This window comes from Microplitis mediator, chromosome 3, assembly GCF_029852145.1.
Source record: "Microplitis mediator isolate UGA2020A chromosome 3, iyMicMedi2.1, whole genome shotgun sequence".
In the NCBI taxonomy this organism is placed as follows: Eukaryota; Metazoa; Arthropoda; class Insecta; order Hymenoptera; family Braconidae; genus Microplitis; species Microplitis mediator.
In genome coordinates, this window is record NC_079971.1 from 19,323,091 (window position 1) to 19,336,561 (window position 13,471).

Below are 13,471 nucleotides of genomic sequence, written 5' to 3' on the forward strand. Positions count from 1 at the left end.
TTTTTTACGCATTGGTATGTGTCATTTTTTCGTAACTTTTAATTTTTACTATGGATCGTATATTTTTTTTAAACAGTTGAATCTATATTTTTTACGTTCAATAGTTCAAATTACGATTTCAACGTCCAATACGTTGAATTTACGATTTGAACGTTCAAAACGTTGAATCTACGACTTAAATTTCGACTCGGGTAATTTAATTTTATACAAAAATTAATTAACTAATCACGGTTGATTTAAAAGTTTTCTAAATTTTATCATTAATTGTAAACTATGTAAATTATTAACTACACTTATCTTTCGAAAGATATGTTTCTACTTCAAAAGCCTAAGATACACTTGAGAGAATTTTTGAGAGTTTACATTTTCCATCTTCATCTTTTTTGAAATTGTATGTGACAATCAATGTATAAATAAAAGGAAAAGGTAGAGTTTGTTGAACAAATTTTTTTTTTCTAAATTTTAGGTAAAATCTCTTAGCCTGTTAAAATTTATGCTACAGGGTAATTCAAGTAATACTAAAATTGTCTATCCACTTTATGCACTTTCGAAATTGTAAAAAAAAAAAAAATACAAAAAAAAAAGTGTTCCTTCAGCAATATTTGAACTCCATCGATGTCTTCAATTCATAAAATTTTACAACTTAAGGAAATCTGCTATCTACATTGCAGTAGGTACTATTTCTTCAAGGACCGTGCCCGACAATATTTGCTTTCTACTATCTTATTATAAACTATCACAAAAAAAACCCCTTCTCAAATTGTACCTGACTAATAGATTTTTTTTATTTTTCAAGTAGTTAAATTCTTTGAAAAAGTATCGAATACAAACAGTAAAAGATTCCCGAAAATCCTATCAACGTATGTAGATTTCCAGTTAAAGTAAACGTTATTCTTTTCATCAAAAATAATTTAAACAATTAGAACAAAAGTACTTTTAACTCTCATCTTTGATGCTTTAATTTTCGCACAACTGACAAATTATAGTTAGATCCTTTTTAGTTAAAAATTTACCAATTAAAAAAAAAAATTATTATTTTCGAATATTTTTAGAGGCCAAATTTGCCCCAGCTATAGAAAATCAGCCGAAAAATGGATAAGCATATTAAATTTTTTATAATTTGACGATAAAATTATAAAAAAATCATTTTTTCAGAATTTTCGACTAGACCATTTTGCCCCAGATGTTGTGCGTAGGGCTAAAAATGAGCAAATATATCGCAAAAAATTTGTTTTTTGATGAAAATTACAGGGGGCCCTACCTTCCCCTATTTATTTTTTTTAAATAAATTAATGTTTTAATTATTCTATCAGTGTATTTAGTCCATGTCCTGTCTCTATGATAATGAAAATTAAACAAATTTAATTTGGTAGCAGTAAAAAGGTCTTGACTTTAATTTGTGCCTTTTCATAGTTTCAGATGTTTTTATGCAACAGTTACTTCAATATTTTAAGTTTTATGAATAATTATGAATATTTATATACATAAACTTCACGCTAAAAGATGTTACAGCTATGTTTTATAAAATTACTGACAAAAATTTGTAAATATTTTGAGATTAGATACTGAATTTTTTTGAATAAATGAAAGACAACAGCCTTTTGGTGAACCCTCAAAATTTATTAAATTTTTTATATCCTTCATCGTAGTTGCAATATTTTATACATAAATATCTTAGTCGAGTAAAAAACAAATTTGACCATGCGTAGATTTTTCTCAATCATCGGTATCAATAAATTTTCGAATTAATCGGCAAGATTTGTCTGATGAAACTTGAAGGATATTGAAAATAAACAACATATCTTCGAGTGAATTAGTAAGTCTTTAATTCAACTTTCTTAGCGGGAGGTTAACAAACAGCCGTACGATTATTTTTACTAATTTAGCTCACATTATATTATATTTTTTAGTAAATTCGTTAATTATTGAGCTAATAAGGTCGATTTTTTTTTTTTAATAGTTTTATTTAAACTAATTAACATGAATACTTATTTATTACCTTCGTTTTCTGTTGTCCTTTTTAAATTGCTTTTTAATGTTTTTTTTTTTTTTTTTTTTTCATTTCAATAAACAACGGAATTGCAAAACAAAAAGTCTAATATTTACTCGATCGTTTTTTATTATTATTATTGCTGATAAATAACAGAATTTTGGAACACTAAAATTTATCTAAAATTATTTTAATTTTGAGAGCATACATTCTTTATATCAATAGGAACTTTCATCTTGTTATATAATTATTGTTATTTCAATTATTATTCATATGCATTTTACTCGTTCGTGACAAGAGATACCTTTGTCGTGACAAGTTCAACCGCTGTTTTGACAAGCACCAAAAGTGGGGATATTTTGTCATGACACCTTCAACTTATATAAATCGAACCGAAGGAAACAGCGGTCAAAAGGGTTTTCTTTTCTATCGTCAAAGTATCTTGACTCGCGAACCTTAATTCCTTGTATTCTGGCTTCTGTTTCAAAGTAATTCGATGAGACAATTTTTTTAATTGTTTTAATTTTTTATTAACGACAAAAGCGTCAAAATATAAAATTATGTTTTAATTTTTGTTTTTATTATTAACGGGAGAAGGTGGTCTGAGATACAAAAAAAAGAGAATATTTTTGTGATTTTTTTTTTTTTTTTTTTTTTTTTTTTTTTCAAAGTATTTCTTTATTAAAATTCTTAAAATTTGCGACATTATTAAGCATCATTTCAAGAATATTCTGTGAAATTTTCATAAAAAAATATTGAAAAATACCCGATGAAAAAAATTTTTGTTTAATCATATATAATTATGCATAATCATCTATATATGATTGAATCCAAAAATTGGCCAGGTCTAATTATATATAATCAGATATGTTCATTAGACTGATTCAAAAAAATCGACTAATTTTTTTTTTCTCCATTATATTGAAAATATTGTTAGAAATGACGAAAAAAAAATACTGTGAAAGTTTGAGCTCTTAATATTAATATTAACAGCCGCCGCATCGCAATTCTCTATTTCCCGTTTAAATAACATGGGAAAATTTATTTTTTAAGCTTTGGAATTTTGTAGCTCACGGTGGGACCAATACTTTTAAATGTTCAAGATTTATCCTTATGGGAAATTTCCTATTCGACGCTCTACAAAGAAGGTCTCTTATAATTTTTCGAAATTTTTATTTTTTCAAAAGTTACTTGGAGTTAAAGTTAGATTGACTATAAATTTTTACATTTTCTGAATTTTTTGACGCAACCATCAACTTTATCGAAAAATTTTATAGGACATTTTTTGTAGAGCATTTTATTTCCTATTACTTATCTTGAAGAAAATTTTCGGTATTTCTCACAAGTCGTAAGTTATTTTCAACTAACATTAACTATATATTTCAATTAACTGAAAATTTAACATAATTAATTTTAAGCAACAAAATTTAGATTATTTAAGAAAATTTTCAGTTAATTGCAAATAACTTACAACTTGTGAGAAATATCAAAAATTTTCTCCAAGATAAGTTATAGGAAATAAAATGCTCTACAAAAAATGTCCTATAAAATAAAGATAAGCTTAAAAAATAAATTTTCCCATGTTATTTAAACGGGAAATAGAGAATTGCGATGCGGCGGCTGTTAATATTAATATTAAGAGCTCAAACTTTCACAGTATTTTTTTTTCGTCATTTCTAACAATATTTTCAATATAATGGAGAAAAAAAAAATTAGTCGATTTTTTTGAATCAGTCTAATGAACATATCTGATTATATATAATTAGACCTGGCCAATTTTTGGATTCAATCATATATAGATGATTATGCATAATTATATATGATTAAACAAAAATTTTTTTCATCGGGTATTTTTCAATATTTTTTTATGAAAATTTCACAGAATATTCTTGAAATGATGCTTAATAATGTCGCAAATTTTAAGAATTTTAATAAAGAAATACTTTGAAAAAAAAAAAAAAAAAAAAAAAAAAAAAAAAAAAATCACAAAAATATTCTCTTTTTTTTGTATCTCAGACCACCTTCTCCCGTTAATAATAAAAACAAAAATTAAAACATAATTTTATATTTTGACGCTTTTGTCGTTAATAAAAAATTGGCAATTTAACTTATCTAAATTTGAAATTTATATTAAATAAAAATAATAATAATATTTAATTAAAATAATTTTATTAAAGCAATTATAAATTAAATTTATGTAGAGCTGTTTCATAGTTACTCTATATTTAAATTAAAAACAATTACTTGACTAATTATTGGGTAAATATTATAAATAATAAATTAAATAAATGTATTTAGGGGGGGGGGGGCAAAAGGGGGTAGGGTAGGCAAAACGGGGTACCCCCAAAATTTTATAAAAAAAAAATTTTATATTTTAAATGGGTTTTAAACATTTCAAAATCACTTATGTAAATATAATTAAGCGTTACTTTGAATTTTTTTTAGTAAGCTTTTTCAAAAATCAATTGTCAGTTGAAAAATATTAATGACGTTTATTTAATGATAAAAACTATTAAAAATTTTTTTTCTTCTTTTGTATCCAATAAACATGTAAAATATAGTTTTTTTTTCATGTAGTTTACTTAAAAAAAAATTCAACTTAATCAAATTCGTTTAAAATCCAGAAATTTTTTTTTTTTTACCTTTGTTAGGGGGTACCCCATTTTGCCCGCAGAAATGAAAATTTTTTTTTACAACGGTAACTGAAAATTTCTTCTATTTACTTTGAATATCATTAAAAAAAAAAAAGATTTAGCGTATTTGAGTCCTCGAAAACTTGGTATTTCCTTAAGTACCCCCTTTTGCCCCTCCCTCTTCTATAGATATTTCAGTCTTGTTGAAGTCATAAAAAAAAAAAAATTTAATAAATACTGATTATTCGTACTCTTTATCTTTTTATTCCAAGGACATAATTACGTCTTAGATCGAGTTCTTAATTAATCCTTACAATAATTATTAATTAATAAATGAAGTAATTCCGGACAAAATGCATGAGACGAATATCCTCAGAAGATTTTCATTATTGGTGTCCCAAAAATATTTAAAACGTAATTAGAAATCTAAAATTCGAAATTCTATCGCCGACCCTCAAGTTTCAATCAGGCGTTCAAATAGACGATGAGTTGCAGCAGTCAATTGACGTCAACTTGACGTCAATTGACTATCAGAGGCAAAATAATTGATAATTGTCTTCCTAATGACGCGACATTACTGTACTTAAAATATAAATTCCTAATGATTTTTGACGATCGTTAAACTTTTAATGCGATTAAATTGCTCATTAACGACCGTATCTTCGTCATCAGAAGTGTAGCCACCAGAAGATGGCATTAATTGATTAAACAACTGCATGGTATTGCCATAATAATCCAACTGTATCATAATTAATGGATTAATCGATGGCTTTATGTACTCAAGTCTTTTCTCCAAGAACCGGGCAGCTCCAGCAACAAGGTTCACTGGTTCCGACAAAAAAGTTTATGAGTAAATCGCGACGGGCGCTGTTTTTTTTTAATCTCTCGAAGAGTTCGCTATGTTCACTTCTGCTCGCACTTTTAACCTCAACATTCATCATCATGTCTGGTCGTGGTAAATGAGGAAAGGCAAAGGGAAAGTCAAAGACCTGTTCAAATCGCGCTGGTCTCCAGTTTCCAGTCGGTCGTATCCATCGTATGTTGTGCAAAGGCAACTATACGCAGAACGAGTTGGAGCTGGAGCTTCAGTTTACCTCGCAGCTGTTATGGAATATTTGGCTGCTGAAGTTCTCGAGTTGGCAGGCAACTGAACAAACTTCTCTCAGGAGTCACCATCGCTCAAGGTGGAGTTCTATCCAACATCCAAGCTGTCTTGTTGCCAAAGAAAACCGAAAAAAGCAGCTCCTAAATTGCACATCAACTCAAATAAAAAACAAACGGCCTTTTTCAGGGCCAAACAAATTTTTTAAAACGGAAGATACCTTGTTCAAGTTTATTAGCTGTAAAAATCTTAAACTTAATCCATTCATTGTGTGATTTCGGATCTCAATCTCAGTATAACTCATTTTGAATTAAAAGCATTTTAAAACTTAAATAAATAAATAAAATTAAACCTTTTTTTCAATAGACCTCTGGTTTCACGAATAATTGAACACTGAAACCTTCCATTTGATTTGGAGGTACCATTTTTTCACCAATATTCTAATTGATAAGATGTTAAAATAAATTATTGTGCAATTTTTCAAAAATATTTCAATAATTTCTGTCGACACGTCTTGGATCTGAGTCTTATTACTAAAATCCAAGTCGATGTTCAATAATTCTGTTTCTAACCCACGGTGATGAGTTTCTAATGAGACAGATATTGTAATGAGTCTCGATTTTAAGGAGCATTGACCATTAAGATCAGATGGATTGATAATTTCAGAAGTGAGAAATGAACAGAACTTGATTCCCAATTGGTTGACAAAAAGTCGTAGGGGTTACTCAGAATCATTAGTCCTTAAGAACTCCATCATAGTTATTAGAGTATTTAAGTATCCGTCTTGTAAAAAAATGATTATTCTATTTACGTTGCACGGAAAAAAATGATTGAGAATAATTGTAGTTCAACTTCTAATTATTAATATTATGCTCAATAACTAATGTCCCCGGGTCGAAAAATTTTATTTGATTTTAGTCTAACTGGACTGTATTTGGACTTCGTCGTTTGTTATTGAACTTCTATAAAAATTTTAATCTGTTTTTGATTTACCCTGACCGAAAAATTTAATCTGATTTTAGTCTAATTGGACTATTTGATCTGTTTTTGATCTTTTACAAAAAATTTAAGCTGTTTTCGACCTGTTATTTTAAAAATCAATTGCGTTACGAGTAGACCAAACTAGATTAATTCTTGAACTTTAAAAAATTTTAGTTCGAAAATTTGCAAGGACAAAACTAGATTAAATCATGGACTTATAAAATTTTTATTTAAGGGCAATATTTATAAAAAAATTATTAAGTTACATAAATGATTATATTTTGTTTACTATTTATTTAGTGTCTTTTGTTTAAAAATGTCGGCAGTTAATGAAAATTTGACAGCTTAATTTTTAGTTGTCTTGGCTGAATATTTATAGCATTGAATAAAAGTGATAAAACAACTCTTAAAATGTAAAGAAATTTTTCTTATTTACTGGAGAAAATCGAAAATATTTTGGCATTCGAAAATTATAGTAAATAAAGTCTGTTTTTGTCCTTAAAAACAATTGAACACAGACCAATAATTATAATAAAAAAGTCTGTTTTTAGTCTAAACCCGATTTAAAACAGACTAAATATCATACGAAATTAAGTCTGATATTGGCCTGGATAATAACTAGTACGGAAAAAAAACAGATTAAATTCCTATATAAAATAAATACGATTTATAAACTGAATTAAAGAAAAAATATTTGAATTTATCATTTATTTTAAAACAGATCTAATTTTTTGACCCGGGTCGTGTCAATCGGTAAATTAATGATTTTAATGTTTAAATTGCTATAATTAACAGTGAATCGTTGAAATATACTGTTTGACTATTTAAAATTACTACTTAAACCTTAAAAACCACAAGACGTCAAAAAAATGCATCTGTTATTAATTTCTTACGTTCTACTCCATAATATTTACTGAGATTCGGTCTAGGCGCGCTGTTGACGAGAATCTCAGTATTATTTACTAATATTTTTTTTCCGTGTGCAGTCAGTGAATAGTAACTATTAAGGTAAATATATATACAAAACTATAATAAATACTCAGATATGAGTTCAATTTTTCTACTGCTCTTTTTCCGTGGGGTTAATATTAAAATAAAGAGCTCTAAATTTACAGAAACTTTTTTTTTATTTATTCGGAACTGAATTAGGATTATTGTGAAAAAAAATTTCTCAATACCTTAAGTAAGGACCACCCTAATATACATACATACATACATAAATAAATTTTTTAACGAATGGTATTTTTGAACCCTACTCAACCAATTATGAGGTTAAAATTCCTTGAAAAATCGACCATGAGGGCAAATACCATAGCTAGATTTTAGAAAAATCTACCTAATAATCCATTTAAAATTTATATATTTAAATTCTTTATTAAATGTAATTTTTAATCAATAAAATTCAATTATCTCACAAAATAATTAATGTTTTTAGTTATTATGTTGAACCACATGGAAACCCATCGGAAAACACCATGGGGGAATGTCCATGGGAATCCGAGCTGGATTCTTTTGATAAGCTATAGTATTTTCTTGAAAAGTAATTTACGTTTTAAAAAATTTTGTGGCCCTGAAAAGGGCCGTTTTAGATTTTCTTTTCGTCATTGTATACTGAAACATGTTATTCATTAAACCCATATATTTACTTCTGATTTTTGTGGAACTTTACCGATGTAAACAGTTAGTTCCAACCAAATTGTTAATGTATCATTGGGTAATTCCACTTGTACGTCGGGGCGAGTGAATTTGGGAAACACCCCAGAGAGGAGTTGAAAGTACTTGTGTTTTATCATAATGTCCCAAAAATGCCTGTTGTAACTTCCAATAAGAATGCGCCCCTTGTTGCGATCTTCCACATAACATTTTACCGTAGTCCAAACATCCGAATGTTCTGAGCTCATACAAGCGAGTCTCAGATCTAACCAATTATCATCCCAATCCTGATGGATCTCCATTTCCAAGCACCAACTATCATTGATTCCGGGCGCTGATGAAAACGGGAAATACTTAAGGCAACGTGGTTCATCGTCTTCAAGGTTCACGTACTTATAAGAACTAAAGTTTTCAATAGAAAACTTGTGGGCATATGTATACGTATCACGTCTTTGTGTCATTTCAATACTTGCACTTTTTTTTATTTAATAGTTACTATTCACTGACTGCACCGTAAGTAAAGTGATGATTTTTTTACAAGACGGATACTTAAATATTCAAACTATGATAAAGATCTTAAGGACTAATGATTCTAAGTAACCCCTACTACTTTTTTCTAACCGAAAAAAATCCAACGTATTTGAGGCCCCGAAAACTTAGTATTTCCTTAAGTACCCCCCCCCCCCCCCCAATTTATAAATTCATTTAAAACATCTCGAAGTCCGACCGATGAGACATCTTCAAATTTTAAAAGTGTTTAGATAATTACATAATTACATTTCTTATAAGTACTTAAGCTTGCAGTCCTTTCTTCAATAATGTCTATATAGTAGGATAACTATATCTTAAACATAAGATAAATTTTAGTCTATGTAATATAATACGTAGGCAGTCTCTAATGACAGACAGATAGTAATCTATTTTATGAATATGAAAAGGAGGAGTATGATGCCGAAAAATTTTACAAGGCTCCGATCATTAGCACAGTCGACTTCAGTCCCTGATCGAAGCTAGACCATCACTAGCAGTTCAAAAATTTAAATTTAAATTACACAAAGTTACAGTGAGTTCAAAAAAATTTTATTTCGTTAATTTCTTTAGAAATTAAGAATGGAAAACTTACAGAATAACAAACTATCCAGTGAATGTTTAGAAGATCAATTGATCTATGAAGATTATCGTGATAAAGTGAAACGCGGAATTATTGACATTAACGAACAAATACTTCTAAAAAATGATGACATGTGTATAATGATGTTGCATTGGGCGGTATTGATGACTGACGAAGAATTCATCGATTATCTTCTAGTGAACAAAGTGGATATCGACGCTCAGATAAATTTTCTTAAAGGTACAGCTCTTATGGTAGCAGTCCGTGACAAAAAATTCGATATTGTTAAAAAGTTAATAAATGGTGGTGCCGACGTAAATGCTTTGGGTATGCCAACAATAAATCGTTACAACGTTCCCAGAATGACTCCATTAGCTATCGCTGTTGAAAACGAGGATTTTTGTACAGCTGAACTATTGATTGATTCCGGAGCAAAATTTTATATGGTACCTAAAACAGATCTTACATGGACGGCATTAACTGTTGCCATATTCCGTCAAAATGAACGAATGGTTAAGTTATTGCTAAAAAATGAAGACGAAATTGAGTCCAAAGAAGAAAAGGAATTTTTGACCTCATATATTTATCAAGCAATCAAGAATGGGACTGATGAAATTGTGAAGATTATCTGGCCATATTACCCTCGTGGATCGGCCCTTTGGATTGATTATGTGAACCAAATCCCAAGAATACTAGTTGAAAAAAACAGTACTGAATTACTTAAATATTTCTTGAACAATTATGATTTTGATATAAATGTTGCAACCAAAAGGTATAGATGGAGTAGGTCAACTAATTTTTATAATCACTCTATGCTCCATACTGCAGTAGAAGAAAATAGTAATGAGACGATGGTTAAATATCTTCTGGATGCTGGTATTGATGTCAATATAGGACCCGGAACACCAGCAATTGAATGCTCCGAGCCATCTTATGGGGACCCCCCGAATAGAGTTGTCCCGATGATAAAAGAACATCTTGTTAAAATGATTGCTTGCAATTACGCCGTTTCCGAAATAAATTTACAAAGTATAAGTGGTAGTGAATTTAATAAACTGCGTGAAACGTGTGGAAAAGAAATAGAACTTTTAAAAAAATCAAAATTTGCTGATACGAAATTTAATTATTACAGTATCTTTCATACATCTACACGCAAGTTAGCAATAGAAATAATGAGGGTTGAAGAAAGTGAAATTTCTAGAGTTGAATTCCATGATAATTTTCCATTATATAGAGGAATGATATTTCATCGCTTGGAAAAAGCATTAAGAATAAAAAAATTAATAATTAATGCTGAATATATTCTTTTGAATATTTTCAGATATAAACTTGCGTATGATTCTATAAGAGATATTGTTACTTTATATTTAAGTGATCAAGATTTATTGAAATTAAGCGAAAAATAATAAAATTTTTATTAACTAAAAATTCAGGTTCTACAAATTTGGAACTAGACGATGTGGTTCAACATAAAATAATTAACAGTATTAAATAATTTTTGAGATGATTGAATTTTATTAACTAAAAATGATATTTAATAAAGAATTTAAATATATATAACTTTTAAATGGATTATTTATAATTTATTTTAAATAACTTGAAAATTCGGAGACACGGTCGTGTCTCGCGCCAAGTATGTATGTATGTAAATATTCTGTAACTTTTGAACGGATGAACCGATTTTGATCGTCAAAATGGCATTCGACGCGGCTTGTCAATATCTAAAAGCAGTAAAAAATTGATCTTAATTTGTAGGGTGCGTTCGGAGATATTTCAAAAATAAAGTTTTTTAAAAATGTTGATTTTTGATAACTTTTAATTTGCTCGATGGATTGATTCCAAAATCTAATCAGCTCTACAACGTCATCGAATGCCACCGCAACCATCAAAATCGTTTCATTCGTTCAAAAGAAACCGTTAACGAAAGAATTAAAAAAAAAATTTCAAAATTTGATCAGCTTTAGAACTTGATATAATGCGTCGATTGCCACCTCAACCGTCTTATAAGAATAATTTAACTGTATAACTATTTATGTTTATTTTTTGTTATTTATTCCTCACGATCATTTGTTATTTCTTTTTGATATTATTCGCGCTGTGATAACGCGAATGTAAACTGTAAAAATTTGTAAACTGCTGAAAGCGTTAATAAGTAAATAAATAAATAAATTATTTGAAAATTTTGAATAAACTTTCTCTGGGCGAGTTGATTGAGTTATTATTTTTTTACATTGACAATAAATCCGCTACTTGAAGTTTTCAATACTTGCTCCAATAATTTTCCCAGCAGGATACTGCTCTTATTAGTCATAAAGGCCGTCTGGCCAATATACTTATCGTGATTTAATCACACGTTAGTGGATATCGATTTTATGATTTTTCAAAGTGGAATTTAATGATAATCTATTTTTTATTATTTAATTTTTTAAATTTACTATTGAGTTTTATTTATGTTTAACAAGTATTTTTATAATTTTTAATGTTGTACAATACTGATATTACTTATATAAAAATTACTGCTGATGAATAATTAGTTATTTTTTTTTTTCATTCAAATTTTTACACGATAGCATGTACCCTGGCTGAAGTAAGACGTACAGTCATGCCACGCACAGCATCGGTAACGTTGAAAAGGATGACACTAAATACAAAGAAAATCATTATTTTACCAATTTAGAAGTTTTTATTAAGTATTTGAGAAAAGTCTTATAATTTTTTTCAACAATGCCAAAAAAAATTTGAATAAATTATGTCGGATATTTTTACTGTAAATTAAATATTAAAAAAAAAAAAAAACTATAACAATGAAGCTTAGAATTTTTTAATTTTTCAAATTTTGGTGCCTTAAAACTCGAGACAAAAAAATCATAATTTTTGGCAAATTTTTGTTTTGTTTTTTAGTCTCTATCTTCAAACCTCAGACTTACAGATTACGTCTGTAGTGTCTTTTTTAGATAGCAATAAATTTTCGATGAAAAAATATATCTTTTGAAATTGTTGAATGTGTAATTTTTATGAATTTTATTAGTTTTACTAATCATACGATAAAAACTTACCCAATTCCCTTCGCATCCACCGGCAAAAATTTCTGAAACTCCGATAAGAAATAAAATTGATAGCAATAAAAATATTTTAGATATTCTGGTATTTTATCTGCAACAATAAAATAATAATTACTTCGCTTGAATATTCCAGTTATACTAATATTCAGTTTACATGAGAAATTGTTTAACCCTTTAGAGTCTGACTCTGAAACACCATTCTTTGGTCTGGCGGAGCTCGACAGAATTAGAAAGAGCGCGAAGCAAATGTGGCAGGGCCGTAATATAAGAGAAAAAATTTCACCTGGGCGGGAAGTAAAAAATAATTTATTTTCTAATTTATTAAATAATAAATATCAAAGGACTTAACTTCAAAGTAAGAACAACATTTGGTTTCATTATAAATATAGTTAAGTATTTTAATTATCAGCATAATAATTAGTAAAAATAAATACTAAGGAAAGTTCAAATTTCAATAATTTATTATCTTGGACAGTGACGAGTCGATTTCTTAATACTCTCACGGTTTTTTCATCATCAACCTCTAAAGGGTTTTATGTTTTTTATTTTTCTTTTTGGCATACTAGCGACTAATTATGCGCAATAAATTTATTTTTCAATTACATAGCAATGTATGAAATTTTTAAAATTTTTCTAACCTTACTTTCGAAGAGACTATTTCCTCACGTCAACAATACTAACTACGGCACTGTCGATGAACAGCAGCGCGAGATTCAAATGAGTGGAAAGGTACTCACAGACACACTACTACTCTCACATATCACTCAACATGCTCACGGGACTCTACGATTTGCGCTCTCCCCACTAATCTCACACGTAGACATTTCAAGATCGTCTGATTAAACACTTTTTGGACATGGGGTTAATTTCTTATTAAAAATTATCTAAAAATTTTGGTATTGTAAGGATATCTAGTAAACATCTAAATTTTTACCATTG

The 13,471-nt window shown here is 28.4% G+C and overlaps 1 protein-coding gene, 1 long non-coding RNA gene and 1 pseudogene across 2 annotated transcripts; 2 read left to right on the top strand and 1 right to left on the bottom strand.

The window, feature by feature from the left end:
* Positions 1-5,565: 5,565 nt before the first annotated feature.
* LOC130664567 (histone H2A-like) lies at positions 5,566-5,872 on the top strand (annotated as a pseudogene).
* Positions 5,873-9,469: 3,597 nt separating this feature from the next.
* On the top strand, positions 9,470-10,817 carry LOC130665963 (uncharacterized). The gene is made up of 2 exons (XM_057466596.1): positions 9,470-10,499; positions 10,792-10,817. The coding sequence occupies exons 1-2, from the start codon at positions 9,470-9,472 to the stop codon at positions 10,815-10,817; spliced, it is 1,056 nt and encodes a 351-aa protein (XP_057322579.1).
* A 1,143-nt stretch (positions 10,818-11,960) lies between these two features.
* On the bottom strand, positions 11,961-13,251 carry LOC130665797 (uncharacterized). Its single transcript, XR_008989591.1, has 3 exons — positions 13,171-13,251; positions 12,527-12,623; positions 11,961-12,111 (listed from the first exon to the last, which is right to left on the bottom strand). It is a non-coding gene; the product is annotated as an uncharacterized LOC130665797 (long non-coding RNA).
* Positions 13,252-13,471: the final 220 nt, after the last annotated feature.

Excerpts from the sequence above, each read along its gene's own strand:
- LOC130665963 (XM_057466596.1), top strand. The coding sequence starts at position 9,470 with ATGGAAAACTTACAGAATAACAAACTATCCAGTGAATGTTTAGAAGAT. Across the intron at positions 10,500-10,791 it reads TTCCGAAATAAATTTACAAA|ATATAAACTTGCGTATGATT; the intron begins GTATAAGTGGTA and ends GAATATTTTCAG.